The following is a 20,579-nucleotide window of genomic DNA, read 5'->3' as shown; positions in this document are numbered from 1 at the left end:
AGTTGCACATGTATGTTGTTAAAAAATAAAGTTTAAGAATGTGCGGGAGAAGATCTCATCCATGCCGCTAATTTTGTGGTGGCTTTTCAGAACAGAATTAACTTTTGAAGGTCTAATGTCAAAAATGCTTGTTTAGGCCTGATACACCAATCCTACCTGAAAATACTGTCTTGTGGGAAAAGACTTCTAATAATTTTGCATTGATTTTATACAGTAAAACACACAAATGAACAAGCACTCCTGGGGGTCAATATTAGGTTCAATCCTGGAATACACCTGTATTGTTACAAAGCCAACAGACAAAGCAATCACTAAGAGCCAGGCCGTACTAGTTATTGAACTAGTAGACAAACAGAACGGTGACAAAACTGTAAAGAAGTTAAGAGGCACAATGGCCTGTGTAGTATAAGTAACAAATGTCATGAAAACCAGACACACTCATTCAAATGGAAACAAGAAGCACTTCAGTTAAGAAGAGATTTCAAGCCTTGAAAATCCATTTAAAAAAAAATCAAAAGAAAAATATATTTGGCAATGCTATCTTTAAAAAGTGCAGACAAAGTATAGCTTAAAAAGGGTAACCATTAAAAAGTTTTCCCCTAAAGAAAAAATTTTATGTTGAGTCTGTGCATGTCAAGCATTCCTGATTTTTCAATGCACTACAGTTATTACAGTATAATATATTTTGCGTAAGAGAAATGGTGCCTAACAAGAGAAGGCTGTACCTTGAAAAGGGAGGGATGTTTCATCACTCTTCTGCAGTGAAAGGTATCAGCAGCTGGCAATAAGCCCTCCCATAGATTCACCAAAACTAATGCTTATCAGTAAGAGGCAAATGCCTAAGAGGTCCGCTGGTGGTTTTTTGTTTGTTGGGATTTTTTTGTGTAGAACTGCTTTAGAAACACTTTATCTGCAGCATAAATATTTAACTAAACATCTGTTTTGTTAGCTTTAATACATTTATTTAACTAAAAAAACTGCGCACCCCCCCACTGATTTCAGCAGTTCACTTTTAAAAGTGAGCTAGTACAGTTCTCTGGTCCCTCAACAGCTGTCGCCATCAGGTTTCTACTCCTCAGAGACCAGAACAGCTCCATTTCAAAGGACACTATAGATACCTCTCTCAACAGTAGCAGTAGTGTAATCACAGTACCCAATACCTAATTCCTGCTAACATTTTTGGTGCCTATGCTCTACTGACTTGGCAGAAGGCCATCTCCCAAGAAATACTGCCTTTTTAAAATTTATTAACAATTGCATAAATAATCAAAACAATACTCTCCTTGCTTCTCTCCTTTGTCTTAAATAATGGAATACACTGCAAAATTCATTTGCACTTTCTTAACCAGCTGATTTCCTACTCTAATCCTACACTTTGTCTACATCATTTCTTTCCTATCAGTGACACTTCTGTGACAATAGCAGTGTTGTCCAGAATTCTGAGTGTAGCCCATTTTTGCAATACAATTAGTGACAAACATTACAAGGACCAGTTGCATTGTCAGGACAACATAAAACTGATGGGGGAGAGCCCCCTTCTTCATTAGTAAGACTTCAACCTCTCACAAGGCAGCCATCCTTTGTTTTTGATCTCAGCTGTGAAAGCTGAATTGCAGGATACTTTGGTGATTGCAATTTCATGGTGAGTCGCTATGTTCTTCCCCGCTCACCTTTCTTAAACTCCAAATTCCATCTTCCCTGAGAATAGGGCCAGAAGTAACAATTAAAATAGCACATGTCTTCAGAAAAGAAAGTTACATAGACTTTATGTCTGGCTGCCAAAGTACATTTTGCTACACTAAAAACTTTCCCGGTGTTCCTCATTTTGCAATCAACGTTCCCTCTGAACTCCATAAAGTGGATGGGATGGATGATGGGTAAGAGACAATGATAAAGGGAGCAGCCGACATTTACTGCTCATGTCAGAATCGAGGAGGAGAACAGTGAAATTTGAGCGTTTAGTGATGGTGTCCAATGGACAAAACTAGAGGAATAAGGCATCCTAATACTAGGGCTGCCACCTCCAGACGGCTGAGTCCTTTTCCTCCAGTTGATTCAGGTTTGTGGCTATGAGCAATTCCTCCTACTTCTGGAAGGACATGTACTGTGGCAACGTAAAGAAAAGTCCCAGCAGAAAACAGCATAGCAACTCCGGTGGCATTGACTTCTGAAAGAGCTTCTTTGCTGCTCTGAAATGGAAAAAAAAAAATGGAAAGAGAAAAAAAATTAGGATAAGCAGAAATTCTTCAATCAACAATAAAAAAATTCTGTAAGTGTCCAGACACAGCAGGATTTCTATCAACTCTCACTCTCGTTCTCTCACAATGACAACAGTTTAATGTGCTGTTTTATGTCTTGCACCTTATGTGTAGCAACTGACATTCTAAAGTTGATGTTCTATGAAACTCCTTTCCCCAAACTCCACCACAAAGCTACATTTTGGGCAGAACATCACAGACCTACCTTGCTTAGCCCTAAGTATGTCACCATCGACATAACAGGTGCTGCTAACGCAAAGACCAGCAAGTGTTTTCTAATTCGATTCCGTTCCAGCCCAGCGTGCATCAGGAAGGAAACCAGGCCAAAGGCAGCTGGTGCCTGCAAAAAACAACGTTCAGTGGTAATACAATACCTTCTAAAATCCCCCGAAATCTGAGATGAAGTTGAAATACGACTTACTACATTGAAATGCACTGAATTGGAAGAAATTCAGGGAGAGCACAGTATGTTGCAGTTAACCCAAATCAACAGAATTCTGCAGACTGCCCTACCTTAACAACAGTACCTAATGGAAACCCATGTTCTGGCTATCAGAATGCATATATCCACGCAGTCATTATAAATATTAAAATGTTTATTCTGACTTGAGCCATTGCTATAATCCCTAAGTCTCCATCAACTTACATAATTTTTTTTTGTCCTGATACTACTGTGCATCCTTAGATGGACAGTTTCCTTATCTACAGCAGAAAAATTCTATAATTAACATGGAGGGGGAAAAAATTCCCAAAGATAACTGTCAGCCTCCACATGAACATAGACTTAAAAGCTCTTCTGATTAGTTCATCATTCAGTTTCATTTCTGTTCCCACTGGGAAGCAAACAAATACTTCCTTCTTCTCCCTCTGCTGGCATCCAGTTTCTTATCCACAAGGCATAGCTGTCCTACTACTCATAGAATTGACTATATTTTTGCTCTCATAAAGACAATAGCAGCCCACCCTGACATTTTCTGAGATAAGACAAACTAAAATGTATTGAGCATTTTTTTTTTTTTAAAACACAGAATCTTCTTTTTTTTTTTTAACCTAGAAGGAGGAAACCGTGAGTGAAGGAAAAAAGATGAGAAAGACAAAAGCATCAATCAGGATCAGAAGACTAGAAAAAGACGCCAGAGAAGAAATAAATTTCTCTTCCAATAACAAATATTTCTTGATAATCTTTCATAGGAGAGATTTTTCTCATCTAAAATTGTACAATTTCAGAAGTCAGTTAATTTGAACAGTAAGAATAATAAAAGCAAGTTTCACTGGTCAATAGCCATAAACTAAGCTTCACAGCAAGATGTAACATTGACACCTTTGAAGAGGGTTATGTAAACCACAATTTATTATAAGAACAGTGAAGAAAAGACATACAAGATCTGGGTTTCCTAACATTTTGAACATGCAATATGCAAGCAAGATTTTGGATGAATGTATGACTAATATATGCATGTGCTACCGTAAGTCAAATATTCATCTGCATGCATATGTTTAGAACCTGAATAGCTAATAGATATCTTTGCACAAACATTAAGGAAAAAAGGTTTTCCCATTTTCAAGAGACATTGTTTGCTTGTTACCATCAGAAAGATGTTTTAAATTTTTTTCTGCAGAAATGGCATAACTGATGCTGAAGCTACTACAGTAACAGAGGTAACCAGAAGTTGTAATTTAGTAGTCTGACATTAAGTTGTTTCAAAAGACTAACCCTTTAAACACTAAAACCCTTTATAACAAATATCCTTCCCATTTTCTTAAGAACATCACAGAACCAAAAAACTGTTGTAATCAGCATAAAACTGCTTTTCCTCCTTGAATACACTAGCATATACTTCTGTGCTTCACCCTCTAGAACTTCTCTGAATACATCTCTTACAGCAGTAAGAATCTCAGGGGGGTTGGTTTGTTTTTTAAAAAAGCCACATCACCACACTAGCTTCAGAAAAAGTCAGTGTGAAGCTGCCACATTACTTTTGGGAGACTTTTCCCAACCACTGGAACCAAGGTAGGCAGTAGGCAGTCAGAATTCTCTCTCATATATACCCTGTTCAGACTTAGCATCCATCATTTGCTATTCTGTCATACACTGTATCAGTGCTTTTTGGTCCTTGAAGCTGTACTACTAACCTGTTCATTTCAATGGTGTTACACATTTCCAGATTACATCACTAAGGAAACATAGGATCTTTAGTAATTTCTGTATGCTGTAACAGTCTTTTAAAGAACAAGTAAGATTTTTTGGAGGATGACTTACCTTGTGCAACATAATCGCAACAAACACTATCAACTGCACACTAGTCTGAGAAGTAGAAGCTGCTGCACCCAATGCAACACCATCAGCTGAAACAGGAGTGCAAATTCATTATTTATTCCTCCACATCAGTTTCAGCTTTCCCACCCCCTCAACAGCTGACGGTACAAAACATGTTGATTTGAGAAGTCCTGTTACTCAAAATGCCATTAACAATACCAACCCAACCCATAAGTCACTCCCCTTTGTTTCTTGAGCCACAACAATTTCAGGATTTCAGACAAACCCCAACAGGAGCTGTCTTTTATTTCCCAAGACCATAAAAACCATACTGGGAATCTATTCAGTATTGACACATTCTGACAAATTAGAACCAGGTAACAAGTTTAGTTATTTTAGTCTTCTGTAGTAGAAGTGGCTTCCGGTCTAAATTAAAAAAATCTGCTTTAGATTCTAAGCATTAAAAGAATTTTAAATATTATCCTTTAAATGAATTTTCAAATATAAATACTGTTGCAAATACTGGGGGGTTTTTACCATTTAACATAAATATATTGTCTGAATAGGAAATGAATACTATATTAATCCTTAATATATAGACACTTTGTTTACTGAGGAAATATCTTTTTGATCAACACCTTATGACTTATCTAGACAATAACTTTCACTAGGAGAGATTAAAAAGCATCATATTTATACTACACACATATAGTGAAAAATTACAACATGAACATGGGTTGACTGTGACACATGCGTAACTTTTTCAGTCCTTGCAAGTCAGCCCAAATGTGTTTCAGTCAAATATTTGCGCTCCACTCTATAACGTCCTTTCTTCCACAAGATGTTATTTTTTTAAGCTTAGTATTTTTTTTAAAACCACAGGTCAACTGACAAGCAAACCCGAAGGCATTTCATACTACTTCTCAAATGCGTTAGCTGCTGAATTTCAATACAGGCTAAAGCAGCCAGCAAAAGAACTGAAGAGGCAGAGAGTGAACACCACACAACTTTTCAGATGGGAAAAATAAAGGAGTGAAAATACTGTACCCAAATAAAACTCCATGGAACATTCTGAGCACTGGAGTATGTTTTCTCAGTAAGTTTTGGGGAAGATCCTTAGTTTTCCCTGCCCTGCCTTTTTTTTTTTTTTTTGGTATAAAAAGCCACCTTCAAAAACAAAACTCAAGTGTTAATATCACACTTAAAGATGAGCCACACAGCAACAGACGTCCTTGCCAAGTGCTAAGAATAGGTCCCACATTACCTGCAGCATGGACTACTAGTCCCAGCGTTGTGGTGATTTTGGAATTGCCTGATCTTGCAGCTTCTGGATCTGAAATGGTCATGAGGAAAGGTAGCATAAAAGAGAAGTAATACATAAATTATGCTGGAAGAAAAACCATATCACTGCACATGCCTCTACCAGCTGCTTAGGCAGTTGTATTCAAAACTATTAGCTTTTGTATTTCTGCATTAGATTTACTGTAAAATAGTCTGATACCTAACACCTTCAAATCACCTGAAGGTTCTGCCAACAAACAAGTGACAGAATCATAGACAATTCTTTGCAATTTACAAGATCATTCATATAGGCAGAAGCAGTTTTTCTTAACCTCCTGAAACCAAATGTTAAAATTCTGTGCTTCCAAGGGGGAGAAAAGCTAGTTTTGCATCCCCAGAATCCAGAGCTGCTCCAAGAGTCAGGACAATTGTTCCCCACATAGCCCAATGCTGGCATTTTCCTTCAGGTGACAGTCTGGGGCAGTCTCTGTTGCACTGATTTCTCTGGCAACTCCTAGTAAGCAATAAATTCTACTTATCATGGCAGCAGTTGCAAAGATTTCCCTCCAACATTATACACCACAGAGTAGAAATGCAGCCAGTGCTGCGTGAGATCCAGTGTTTTGACTGCAATTATTTGACAACTACTCTGAGGACATTTGCAGGTTAGCTCATGATACAGCACAACCTGGCAACATCCACCACTACACAACCAGCGGTGAAACTGTTATGAAGAATAACTGCAATGAACAGGGCAGGTAAGTCCTACACAAGTATAGAAACATCTTATTATTCAACTGTTTAATTCCAAACAGTTGAACAGCCATTATTTAATTATACTAGTGGCCAGTAAGCTGACTGCAAGCACAATTACACAGCTACTTTAGTAAGTCTGCACTGCTGCCAAAAAGGAAAGTCCAGTCCTGTTCCTTCCCTCCTGCCTGTCCCTCTGCCCTCCAGTCTCTGACTTGGTGCCCAGGCACCCATGTAGTTGCCCAATGAGTCAGATCAGGGAAGTGACCTGGCTAAAAACTGATGTATTCTCTTTGGTCAGACTGGTCTTCTGAATCAAGGGGAGCCTATTTGAGTAATTAATTGCATAAGCTGCATTTGGATGACTGCGATGGTATACTCATGTCAAACAGAAGGAGATATTCACAAAGAACATTTCCTTTAAATTTGTTTTGGATTGACCAGAACTAAACACACTCAAAGAGAGAGTTCATATTTGGTTTCATACCTCCATTCTGGCCTACAGAATTTTTCTAGTTTAGACAAAGTAAAATCTAGCCACTTGGGCTAAACTACCAGACATCAGTTCAAATGAGAAAAATGTTTTTCTTCGGTAGCTTTAAAAAACATTACAAAAACACTACTACATTTCCTGTGACAGAGGTACAGACAAGATAAAACTTCACTTAATATCCTATTTTATAGCGTGTATCTCTAACACAGATGATAGTCAATTTTCTCCTGGTATTTGCTCTCATCAGAGACATGCGAAAGGGTCATAGACTGTACAAACCAAGCATTCTCCTGGCAGTTGCTCACCTGTGTCCCCTTGTCATCCTCACTACCACTGTTTCCTTTGAAAAGCTCTGAAAATCAGCTAGCCATGGCTGTGGCTCCATTTACACTTCTCCAGGAGCACAAAGGTGACACAGCCCCTGCAGTGACCTCCCATCTGTCCCACCATACTAACCCCATACAAGCATTTGCACAGCTGCACTGTGAACTGCCAATGATCCAACCAAAACATATCCCCCCTCCTTTGCGTGTGTGTTTTACTTTTCCCTCAAGATCAATCCCTTAATTTTTGAGGGCCAAATTCCACCATCACAGGAGATTACGTGGGAGAAAACGAGCAGCCAAAGGCAATCAAAATACCTTTTCAGATCACAAAACAACTTTGGTGCATTTCAGTTACAGTCTGTGCATGAAGCCACAGGCAGGAAACAAAGTCAACTGTAGGCATTTTGAGAGTCTTGCAATGACGTTGAGAAATCTTTGGACTAAGCTGGACATATTTTGAAGTTAGTGAGGCTCTAGACTACTGTGGGAGTCCAGCTCTGCAGTTACAGTAAAGGACCAGAGCGTACATCTAGTCATTTCTGCAGTCTTACTCAAGATAACTTTTTGTTCTTTGCAAATTTTACCTACACGTATGACAAGTAGGAAAACCAAACGAAGGTAAGGCTAACCTGAAGTGTTTTGGAAAGCCAAAGAAATCCCCTATGGGTGATACTGTAAAACAGACAATAACTCATGCCAAGTCACCCTCCCTCCACCCCCACACCATACGTGCTTGTACAGTTATTTCATGTTAGCAAAGCAAGCTCTCAAATTATGCTGAATTCCAGGATAGATTTCCAGCACAAACATTTCACACAGGCCTTACTTTATGTTTGTAAAGCACCTACTGAAACTCTGGACATGACTGGTCAAAATAAATCCCAGTAGCATTCAAAAAATTGCAACTTGCTAATTAAGACTAATTAGCAAGTCTAATTGAAGTGAATCTTTACTTACCATCTGTAGAGTGCACATGAGAACTGCCTATCTGGTCCACCAACAGCATGAAGACAAAGCCGAGGACAAGGGATACACCAATGTAGGCATGCAACCTGGAATGGTCATGGCCATACTCATGTACAACCGGGATTTCTGCTACCTTCTCAGACTCAATCACATGCTGCATCTCGCTCGCCGGGTGGTGCTTCCCTGTGGCAGGCAAGCAAACAGATTAGGAAACAGGGGACTAAACATGGCATGGCCACTTTTCTCCTCCTTTGTTGAAAGCGTTCCTCACGTTTTCTTGGACAATACACAAAAGTCCTCATTTAAGGTCAGTCTTAGACCATTTACTTAGGGAAGCACACATTTGTCTGATTGGCCTCTCCCCATACCTCTTCAGCGTGGAAAAGCAAAGAGAGCATTAATACTTGATAAGCCAGGCTACTTTGTTTAAATGCTACATTTTAAATACAAATTGATTAATAATAATTACTGAATAGCTCATTTTTAACTGAAGTTGTCAGTTTTGTCACTATTCAGAGATACTGTCAAGCAGTTAAGTCATTTAAGTGAGAAAATACAGGATGAGGACATAAATAGGTTCCATCCACTAAGAGACCTAATGCAATCTTCAAGAAGATGAACTTTGTATCTCGAAGCATCAGGCTCTACTTAAACAAGTTAGCATTGACACACTCCATTGACATGGACTAGAACAACAGTGAAGTCAGCACAGTATCCTAGAAATACCAGTACCATTCTAGAAACCCGAAGTCCAAGCCCTGGGGTTGAATGTTGTGTGGTTGTTTCCTTTTCCTACACAAGCTTTAATTCCATGCCCACCCCAAGACATCTACTTTGTCTCACTGAGCTACCCTGAAATGAGGTGAGCTCAGAATGACTCTAAAAATCTAAGAAGGTGAAAGACGACGGCTGGACAGGTTTTTAGTTAAGTTTCTATGGTATAAAATGCTTTACTTGGTACATAGTTCATAATTTAAGAACATTTTCAAATATTTCATAGATTAGTAAGTGACAAATGTCTCTACCTACAATGACTTTTAGAAAGCAGAGAAGTAATATAACTTTACCAAACTTTTACAGGTTGCCATTTGCCCACCATATGCGAACTTTATCACAAGCAAACTCTCACCACACACAAAACTCCCACCAATTTCAACAGAAATTACATCAGTATCACTCAGAATTTACACAGACTTAAAGAGAAAGGAGAAAGTTTTTCCAGCACATCCATTTAACATTTCCAGTGTCTTTGGCCTAGTGGCTCCCAAGATACATCCATGAGATCCTCCAACCTTGTTCATGACCACAGGAAATTGCTGCTTTTGCAATCCATCCAACACAGAGGGCAAACAATGTCCAGAAGTACATAGCTTTTTCAGTATTGGCCACCAAAGATTGGCAAGAGTTGCCTTAGCACATTTATGTGAAAGAGATCTAATAAAGCTATTTTTTAGCAAAATTCTTGGTATTGTTTCCAGCTGATATAAGCAAAGAATCATGTCTAAGCCTTCCTCTACCAACAGCATAGAGAAACACACTGTTAGAAAGGTACAAGCAAAGATCAGGAATAGGGAATTTTGAATTAAGTTCCCAACTACCATATGCAGCACAGTAAACATTTGACCTCTTGGTTTCAGGCCGTGTGCCCACCCGAATCGTACACTCTCTCTTTTTTTATATTTCCCCTTACGGCCTCTGACAGAGACAAGACATCAGGCTAGAAAGCCCTTTAGGTGATGCAGAAGAGGCATTTAATACTCCTTGCCATACTTGTTATCATAAATAGTTGTACCTGCAGAGCAGGTAAGGTGCTTTAGACACAATAAGCATTACTCAGATGTTTCCAACAGGAAAACAGACACAGTAAATCTACTTCCACATCTGACACCTCAAGCTAAGTCAGGTGTTTGAGTTGCATGCTGTACTCCAAGGCCCTAAACTACCTACCATTCAGTACAAGTTGCCTCCATTCCAGAATAGGGCCAATGCTTACAACCACGTTTGGCAGGTTCAACTAATATTTGTAAATACCTTTAATGTTCTACTATGAAAATGTTTCTTCTTCTATGTTTCTCTGCTAGACCCAATGATGGTATCACAATCTCTAATTGCAATTATTTTCGTAAAGTCTCCTGTCCTTCCCCCATGCTTAGAGAACACGGTTACTCACACAAGGAACCTTTCTGTACGTACATGGGAACTCAAGAGAAATTTGTTTTTTGAATAAGTAGTAAAAAAGAAAGAACTCATCTGCAAAGCTCCAGTGCCCTAGAGAACGTATGCATCACAGTCCACTATAAGGAAGCAGGTGACATTAATTTGTACTCCCTCACAAAGCACCAGTTAGCACTATAATATAAACCATGAACATGAAGAGGATTCTGGCATGTTCAAATGCTTGATCAGGAACTGTATTTTCTCTTAAAATCTGACTTGATCTTAAGATCTGCACCTGGGGAGGAATAACCCCAGGCACCAGTACATGCTGGGGGCCACCAATCAGAAAAGCAGCTTTGCAGAAAAGGACCTCAGGGTCCTTGGGGACACAAAGTTCACCATGAGCCAGCAGTGTGCCCTGCGGCAAAAAAGGCTAACTGAGTCCTGGGCTACACCAGGAAGAGTGTTGCCAGCAGGTCGAGGGAGGTGATCCTCGCACTGTATTTGCACCGGTGAGGACAGACCTGGAGCACTGGGTCCAGTTCTGAACTCCCCAGTACAAGAGACACATGGACATACTGGGGAGGCACGAAGATGACTACAGGACTGGAGCACCCCTCCTATAAGAAAAGGCTGAGAGAGCTGGAGCTGTTCAGCCTGGAGAACAGAAGGCTCAGAGAGATCTTATCAATGTATATAAATACCCGATGAGAGGGTGTAAAGATAACAGAGCCTTACGTATTAATCGCTTGTTGCTACCCATCCGTTTTCCAGAAGTTTGGAATTACCTACTTGACCTTGTCCATGAGCTGAACTCTCTCTCTTCTGAAAAACACTTCTTCCAAAGTGACTTGAAACAGTAACATGCACAAACCCCTTCTTGGTTTCACTTTGTATTTCTTGCTATTTCACAAGACAGCAATGCTTTGATGACAATACTATATAGAACAACATTGATTAAGCAAGAAGTTTCCATCAGAAATTCTAAAAAAATCTTTACTAGAAACAATGTTACTAATTTTAGTTTATTTTTTCACATTTAATGGTAAGAGGACTAACAGGACTAGTGTACAGCACTTAAAAGAAACTAGGATATTAAATAGATTGTTTCATTGGTCTAACAGCAAGCAATGTTTTCTCAGTATGAGAACAGACAAGGCTTTTGGAGGAGTCATCATTCAGTGTTTGAAAGCTTTTTGACTTCAGAACAGCTAATTTGTTCTGCTTGAATCAAGGTAAGGATATTCATGTCTGAATTGATTATAATAATTACAATTCAACACAGAATCTCTCTCCTGTTTCAACCTTGCATTTTTAAAGTTCACTCTACATAATTTTTTCTTTTTTAAAGTGAGTGACAGTGCAGCTTTAATGCACATAACTATTTAAAAAAAAGAATGGCAACAAACAAAACCGAGCACAGTATACATTAGGGCTTCCTCAACATATGTGGCTTAAGTGACAGAAGTAAAACTTTTGTTATTTTGGGGAGGTCTTTTGGTTGGCAACTATTCTTCAGAAGTTTTAGACATTAACAGCAAAAACTTGACTTACTCTAGCAAGTCATCTTCTTGCTGGAATATTCATACATCTTCTTGGATGAAACACAATTGTATATCCATCCCACTGTACAAAATGTTGGCACAATGCCATTACTACAGACAAAGCACATCAGAATAGGCTTGGTAGCCCTTGAAAGATTTCACAAACATATCTTTACTGAACAAGATTGATCAATAAAATAATTTTAGACCACACAAGATTGTTGCCTTCTATATTAAAAAGTTAACTTTGCTTCAGACCATTTCAAGCCATAAAACATAGTGGGTAACTCAGGGCAATCTTTCTGACAGCAGTTATGCAGTTTCACCATTTAAAACAAAAGGACTGAAGTTGCTAAAGGAATTTTATTTGCTGGTAATACTCAAATGAAGGTTTCACTACACACGTACATAGGTTTATGATCAAATAATAATCCGAATCATGATATGCTATTTGCTCTCAGCCTACAAGGTAAAAAATTGGAAGTTATTTATTCTGTGGGAAAATACAGAAGTAATAGTAAATTCCTTTTGTATCAATGACAAACACCTGTTTCGATAACAAGCAACAAGTCTCAGAGTAAAATTACACTTGGAACTGGACAAACACAGACAAGTCTCTCTCCCTCTCTTTTTCCCAGTTATGTGAATATACCTCAATGTTCCCCTAGGCACCTTTCTAGGTTTAATTACATAAATGGGTGAAGTTGCAAAAAACATGTACTGAAAGCTGTTAAGTTCTCAGAATCTTAAGTGTAACTTTGAATATCCTAGATATTAGAAATATTTTTTGTAGTTAAATAATACCCATGAATTTTGCCTCTCTGCAATACAAAAAAAATCTTTACAGACTGGCTTTAGTCACAATACTATGTCTGAATTCATTCACAGAATAAATTCTTTTTTCTAGGTAAATATGTCTGATAATACTACTGCAGTAATGGGAAGTGACTTTTTTTCTCCACATACTAAACTTTAAGTTATATAGCATATAGCTCTAAACAGCATGCTGTAGATTTCATACATGAACAGTATGCCCCATTTAGTGAAAAAAAAATAAAATATGCAAACGTTCACACCAATTCTATTTACTGCTAGCCATATCATTACAAGAAAAATTTAGTCTACTTAGAAATAAAATTTAATGGAGAGCAAACCCACAACTACAGCTCATTAGAGACATCCTACATTAGAGTGCACAAATTACAGCACAGTATAAAAGCATAATCAGAGGTTCTTTCACTTCTTGATAAAGGATGATCTGTTTACTTTAAATCTAAGCAGAACATAAATTTAGTGGAAATTAAAACAGGATAATTTAAGGCATATTACTAAAAAGAAATTTAAAACAGTGTAGAAACAAGAAAAAAATGGTAGCACAAGAAAAGTTGAGTATAACAATTATCTCTCAATCCCAGATTAGCAACAATAATACACCGGACACTTGCAAAGTTCTCTACAGCCTCAACTTTATAGTCCTTTCTCCTGTGACCACTAAGTTGTTGCTGTTTACCTTCAGACAAATTTCTGATTCTGAGCATATTGAAAAAATGTCATACCTGCAATGGTAATCTAATAGCACAAGACTCCAAGCTAAAGCAAGATTTAAAGTGCACTCCAAACAGAGGTAATGAGCCCTGACTATTTAAAATAACGTCATAACCTCAAACTCAGTTTTACTGAGACTTCTGGGTATAAGATGTGCTCCACACTCATGTCCCTACAAGACACATAATCACCGTTAGCTTTGGAGCTATTCATTAGTGGCTATGAGGTTCTGAAGACTGGTGACAGCAGACTAGAACTAGATTCCTGAGCTTGGAACCACGCACAGATACCTACGTGTAATGGACACCATCGCCCAAGGAAGAAATGCCTCCTATTCTGCGAATTAGCCCTATGTAACCATAATTTTCAGCCAAGTATATTAAGTTAACTTAATTCCAAGACAATCTTCAGCTTCGGAGGACATTCTTATGAGGGCAAGTATGTATAGATCTATAAAACACTTCCTGCAATTGCTTTAATGAGAAGCAGTCTAAACTACAAAAAGCAACAGCAAATAGTCCACAATTTCATTTCTGCCAAAGGCATCCTTACACCTCCTTTGAAGTTCCAGTGAAAGTAAACTTTAACTCTCCCCAGAAAAAGGAACACTACACATGACCTGGCATAAAAGGCTGTGGTTCCATGTACCTGGGTACAGTACCTGGACCCGCAAATCACTGGATCACTCAGCAGGAGTCATCTGATCCACAGCCTGATCGCACCCCTGTGTCAAATTACCATAAATATGCAGTATCATGCCTATGGCAGTTTTAAGATTCTATGCCGTCTTTGTGTCATGCTGCTGTGAAACCCTCCCACCAGTCTCACATTAAAAGCCCTAGAAACAAGCCCCAGTATATCATAACACCATGACCTAAATTATCTTGAACAAGGCCATCTGGTTTGGTTCTTACCTTCCAAAATGTCTTCATAAAGTGCATGTACTCCTTCTGGCACAATGACAGCCAAGGCAGTTCCACACAGCAGCCCAGCACCCAGGACAGTCACCAACTTCAATCTCTCCTGCAAGCAAGTACAAAACAAGTATCATCTTTAAGAATGGTTTTCTTTACTCTCCCCCATTAACAGAGGTTGGAGCAGGGGGAAGGGAGCAGGGGGGGAGCGAATGATCCACAAAACCTCTTGCTGATTTTTATTCAGGAGCCCCAGTTGCCTAGTCCTATATTCCTAATGATTAACTTTGAGAAGTGAACATATCCAATGTCCGATGCAATCAACTGAAGTAGGAAATGGAAGTTCAAGATGACCCATTTGACTGTTAACATCAGACAAGAAATGAAACCTAGCATACCCGAAAACAGCAAGAATTGCTATATTTAGCACTAATGATTATTGGAGTCTAATTCACCCTCTAAGGCCTCAAACTATAAGGCCTGCAGAGACAAAGAAAGATTGAAAGTGCCTAAATTTTGAAGCATGTTTGCAACTCTACATTTTATCTCCATTCTGGGTTTGTTTTCAAATATATCCTTCCTGCTAGAAATCATACTTAAATATGCAAGTTCCCTAAAATCTCTGCTAGGTATGGCACAGTGCAAGATAAATTGCCTGTTCCCAAAAAAAGCCAATCTAAATAATAAAATACAAGAAAGAAAACTAAATTACCAAAGCAAAAACAGAAAGACAAGAGAACCAATAATGCAAATGCATCTACAGATACAAATACATTCCTCGAGTATGAGTGTAAACTGCTAAGTCAGCTATAGTTATATAACACAGAAAAGGGCTAAGGAAAGTTTTAGGACTACAGAAAAAAGGAAGAAAAAAGCAGCAGGAGCTCTATTTTCACCTACAGGTTTAGAGAGACAGAAGAAATGAAGTTAGGCTGTTATAAGACTATTACATGACAGATGAACTATATTTCAGTCTCTAAACCAAACAGCTGCTCTTATACAGAAGCTGGTCCTTAACGCTGCCGTATGTTAATGGCCTTGTATTTAATAGGGCATCACTGAAGAACAGACTTTCTTTAAAAAGACAAAACTGTGGATAAAAAAGTAATTTAAGAGAAAGGTACTTTTTTTGTACTTAAAAGGTCTGAGGATGTGTTCCATGTATTAAAAAAAAAAGGTGCCAGGTGAAGTTTTAGAACTACAGTATCACAGCACTTGCAGAATGTCAGGTAGCTACAAAATATGGCAGAAGGGATCGAATCCAGAACCAGAATTATAAAAAATAATTTAAAATGGCTTACTCTAATGAGAGTTTGAATGAGGGAACTGCATCAGTCAAACTGATAATGGTGCTAATATACATTTCATGTCAGTATTTTTTTTTTTTTTAATCTGATTAGGAGATGCACAAATGCTTATTGTTTTCACAACCATTTCTAAGCCTTCCAGGAGCATTTTAAAAGGAGTTAAAGACTGTAAAGGCATTTAGGGCAACAGAAATTATATTCTACTCTCCAGATAATTACAGACCATGGCAATCCCCTTTCCACTCTGCAAAGAGGTTTTAAAGTAGATTTGTTACATTAAGTTTTGCAAATTTGCAATTAAACTTAAACATAAACTGAATGTTTTTATAATAGAAATAGTGAAGAAAAATAGTTTAGCTCATATTCCATGAAGAATTTCTAAAAGATTAAAAAATACACACATAAAGTGTTTATAAGTACTTGCTACTCTAAGTAAGGGTTATCCTCCTCGTTATACTCTAATTTGGGGCAAAAAGCTTAGAGAGATATCACCCCTTCCTCACCCCTCCCATACTGAGTAAATTCTGTTTTACCAATATAAGAACAGTTTGCTATTACTTTTTGTTTCCTTGTGACTACAACACTGACAGGCTAAAGTCAAAGCCACACACTGAAAATCCAGTTATATAAACATTTAACAGACTCTAAAATATGACTTGCAGAGGTTGTTTCTCATAATTCCTGTAATAGCCCTTATCATATCACATATAGCAACCACGGGAGTTTAGATCCTCATAAGAACTGTGTAGCATACATTTTGTGGCCGAACCATCATCATCTTCCATGCCCAATGAGATGTCTGGGTGCTATCAAAATACTAATGTTAACTACTGAGAACCTGAGACAGAGGTCAGCGTTTAACTAATGGGAAACCACTTGTCATGTATCCTTATTATGCCATCCATTCTCCTTCATGCGCCATAGTGACACATGTTATTTAATCTCAACAAAATAGGCAACGCTTGCATAGAAGAAATAGGAGGCTCTAGAGAGATGCACAATTAGCCTTCTGAAAGCAAGCCAATGTGACCATACGGAAACAATTAGAGCCTTACTGGGGAAAATTCAAATAGCGATATGCAAGAGATGAAAACACCTGTAAAGTTTCCACAAACATGCACTACACACTGGCTTATATAACAATTATACTTGGTAAATTGTTATACAGCAGCAATCTACACGAAAAGATAATCTTCAACACCCGCTGTTCATAAAGTCGTCTTGCAAAAATATAGTATCTTACACAGAAAAACAAGACTATTTTTATACTGCAGTACTATAATCTCTTTTACATACATACATATATAAACAAAGGGAAAAGTGTCCGAAGTAATACTGTTTTATTACAACTGCAGATACAGAGTACTGCTTGCCTTAATTTGGGCATCTGTGAATTTTAAATACCCATGAAAATAATACACACTAACAAGTTACTGTTTCAAGAGAAGTCTCCACCTCCTTTTCAGTACGAAATATTTAGACACAGTGAACACAGCAATCTAATAATTGCAGCCTGCCCAGACAGGCAAAAGTCACCTAGTTTGATCCAAGAAATCAAACCATTTCAGTTACAAAAACACTTCTGTGTCTCTTGCTAAAAAGAAGAGCAACACAGTAAACAGTGTTAAAAACATGCATGGGAAAAATCTTAAATTAGCAAGCTGTTCCACAGCTGAGTATTTGGTTTAAATCCACATGGTACTGAAACTCTTACTTGGACCTAGCAAAAACTCACACCTACTTTCAGCAGCAAGCAGCCCCACTCCAGTCAACGCTGCCTGCCTCTGTTACACCAGCAAAAGATTCAAACTGCTAGAACTTGATTTTTTTTATTATTATTATTAGCATTTAGGCTACCACTTAGAAGATAGCTTCAAGAACTGGTATAGTGTTGTTTCCAGACCAAAGTTAGCCCAACAGAGTACTGTAGGTCAGGATTAAGCTGAAAAGGTACATCTGTATACAGAAACAGAGTGAAGCTCTGTTCAGTCTGGACTCTTTTACCACCAATCTTTAGTCATACCTGGCTTTGCTGGAGTTTTATACTTTCAAGAATATCCAAATCTAATTAAAAGAATAGAAACCAGTATGAAATCAGAACACGACCAATAGGTTCCACAGCAAAAAAACTCATCTGAAGAAATGTATTAACACTAATGAATAATTTTATTGTTCTCCAGCGTCTGGGGTATATTATGTAAAGCATTCATTTTTGTTTTCTAACTATCATAAGTGGCCAGTGGGAGGAGGCATTTTTCCTTACCAAGGCCATCTACAAAACTTTTTGCAAATGATAGATAGAATGCACAGTCCAGTCATTTCAGTTTGAAATTGCCCATGTTGCACAGGCCTAAGCAATAATTTTTAAACAAAACAATTCTAACTTCTATCTCCACACTTCCAGGATTAGCTCGTACTTGCGCATAATTTGCAGAGAGATTCAGCTCCTCTTTTTAGCCAGCATGGTGGATGGACACTTAAAATATCTAACTTAAGTGTAAATCTGAATCAAGAATTCCAGAGAGTTTAAGATGCCACACTAAACTTGACTGCACGTGTGTATGCTGCATACACAAAAGGCTACTAAATGTGTGATTACTGCTTATGCAGAGTGCTATGTTTTTGGATCCACAACAGATCTGTATTCCTGCAGCTATTGGGCTCCTAAACCAAAAGGTTTAGGAGCCCCCTGATTCAACTATGTAAATATAAATAAACCACATAAAACACAGATCAAGAATTCTACCTTCAAACAACACCAAATACAAAGTCAGAGATAACAGGCGACTACCAAGCACATACATGAGGAAACGCAAAATTAAATGAAGAGACAAAGCTAGTGTGCTAGGCAGTGTTCTCAGCAAATTCGCAAGAAAATCCTTTGTAGGCTTCAGGGCAAATGTGAGTTTTGAAGAGCGACTCAATGGAAGCAACAGCACTGAAGACACACAAGGGAATGTCCATCAAAGCATCAGACAAAGCACTGGCAAAACAGAACTATCCTAATGTTTATGTAAAGACTTCAGAACATGGTTACATTTCAAGCCATTTAGCTGAACTTTACTGTTACCAAAAATGAACAGCCTTTCCTTCCATGCTGTTCAGAGTCTACTGCTCCCAAAGCCTCCTAGTAATAATGGGACCAAAGGATGGGTGCAACCAGCTCTGACTTGATGGAAGAATAAGTCACACCTCTCTTCCAGCACTTTGCTTTCCCAAAAGACTCACTGCTCCCAGTAGAAATGGGAAACCTCTTGTAAGAGAGCTCTTACTACCTTGGAACAAAGAAATTCTCACTATACCACACCTGTACACAACAACTGTCATTCAGAAACAAAAAACCCTCAGGCATCAGAGGATACTAGCAGACTTCCAGAAACTGTAACAATCATCATCACCTCAACAATCACCTCTTAGAAGCACCCGAATACATTCAGTTCTGAACTCCTATACTGCTTGGAAACTCATTCAATGTACGAAAGTCTCCCTCTCCTATAACAACACCTTATGTATCCAAGATATTTTTCCAAGAGAATGCCCTGAGTTCCATGGGACAGTAACGTAACTTGAAGTTGTGTTGTAATCAAAAAGCTAAGGTTTAATTTTCAGCAGCACAAGCTGTGAACAAAATTATGAACCAAAACAAAGTCTTCTGAGAACATTCTCGGAATTGTTTTTAAAAGCCCTAATTTGAGTAGCCCATAGACACATAATAACAGTTAACCTCTGACTTCAGTAGTTTCTGATACAAACTTCTAACAATAGCCATGTCCAGCTGCTATCATGTCCTTCCACTACATGCTGAGACTTTGCTTCACCTGTAGCAGAAACGCTTGGATCAAATTTAGCATGTTTAAATGGCTTTTATACGCACTGTAGAATAAGCATAATTTTACACCGCGATTTTGAATTAAAATTAGTATCGCATTCACAACTTCCCTAAAATTCTTTTAAAGTTGCATCACCCCTAACGGCATTGCCATACTTGAAAGGGGACAGCACTAACTCGTCCTGGTAGATCTCTCCACCTAGTTTCTGCTATTCTTCCTCAGCAACCAACGAGCAGTTTGGCGAATCTGTCTTACCTCGGAAAAATTAACTGCCAAGGGGATAATTCCTGCCACATAGCAGGCGACCAGCATGGCCAGAGAGAGGAGGCAGATCGAGCGGAAGTCATCCATTTCGCTGCTTTCTGTCCGGTCCCTTAAAGTGAAATTCAACAGCAACTTTTCCACCTCGCCCCGCACGCCTTAACCCGTGCAGACACCGAGCTCCCAGGAAAGGCTTTCAGCCATGTCTGTCCTGCCCGGCGGCTCCGGCCGGCTCGGCCCCCAGCGGCGACCCCTCTGGGCCCGGCGTGCGGCAGCCGCCCGACACCGCTGCAGGGGGCGGGCAGGCAGGGAGCCCCGGAGCGGCCGGGGCGAACGGGCGGGGAGACACCTGTGCGGCTGGGGCGAGGGAGCGGCCCGGCCCCGGGGCAGGCCCGGCCCTCACCTGAGGCAACGGGACCTTCCCCTGCACCCAACTGCCCCCAGAGGGAGAAGGGGGGGAAAAGCAGCGGGCGCCGAGGCGGCTCCTCGCAGAGGGGCGGCCTAAGGGGGGCCGCGTCCGTGGGGAGAAGGCGCAGAGAACCTGTGGGACCGGTGCGCACCTCCCCTCACCCACCCCCGCTGGCTCAGAGGCCAAGTGGCAGCTCCGCGACCCAGCGCTTGCGCTTCCCCTTCCGGGGCACGGCACGCCCCACTCGCGTTGACCCACGCGGTTCCCGACTTCAAGAT

The 20,579-nt window shown here is 39.3% G+C and overlaps 1 protein-coding gene across 1 annotated transcript; it reads right to left on the bottom strand.

The window, feature by feature from the left end:
• Positions 1–1,643: 1,643 nt before the first annotated feature.
• On the bottom strand, positions 1,644–20,474 carry SLC39A9 (solute carrier family 39 member 9). The gene is made up of 8 exons (XM_059819339.1): positions 20,467–20,474; positions 19,887–20,004; positions 14,495–14,603; positions 8,326–8,517; positions 5,780–5,848; positions 4,519–4,604; positions 2,464–2,598; positions 1,644–2,189 (listed from the first exon to the last, which is right to left on the bottom strand). The coding sequence occupies exons 2-8, from the start codon at positions 19,980–19,982 to the stop codon at positions 1,959–1,961; spliced, it is 918 nt and encodes a 305-aa protein (XP_059675322.1). The 5' UTR covers positions 19,983–20,004; positions 20,467–20,474; the 3' UTR covers positions 1,644–1,958.
• Positions 20,475–20,579: the final 105 nt, after the last annotated feature.

The sequence above is a fragment of the Gavia stellata genome, chromosome 7, assembly GCF_030936135.1.
Source record: "Gavia stellata isolate bGavSte3 chromosome 7, bGavSte3.hap2, whole genome shotgun sequence".
NCBI classification, from domain to species: domain Eukaryota; kingdom Metazoa; phylum Chordata; class Aves; order Gaviiformes; family Gaviidae; genus Gavia; species Gavia stellata.
The sequence above is the reverse complement of the archived record's forward strand: the minus strand, read 5'-3'. Positions and strand labels throughout refer to the sequence as shown.

Excerpts from the sequence above, each read along its gene's own strand:
- SLC39A9 (XM_059819339.1), bottom strand. The coding sequence starts at position 19,982 with ATGGATGACTTCCGCTCGATCTGCCTCCTCTCTCTGGCCATGCTGGTC. Across the intron at positions 14,604-19,886 it reads TGGCAGTTAATTTTTCCGAG|GAGAGATTGAAGTTGGTGAC; the intron begins GTAAGACAGATT and ends ACTTGCTTGCAG. Across the intron at positions 8,518-14,494 it reads TTATGAAGACATTTTGGAAG|GGAAGCACCACCCGGCGAGC; the intron begins GTAAGAACCAAA and ends TGCCTGCCACAG.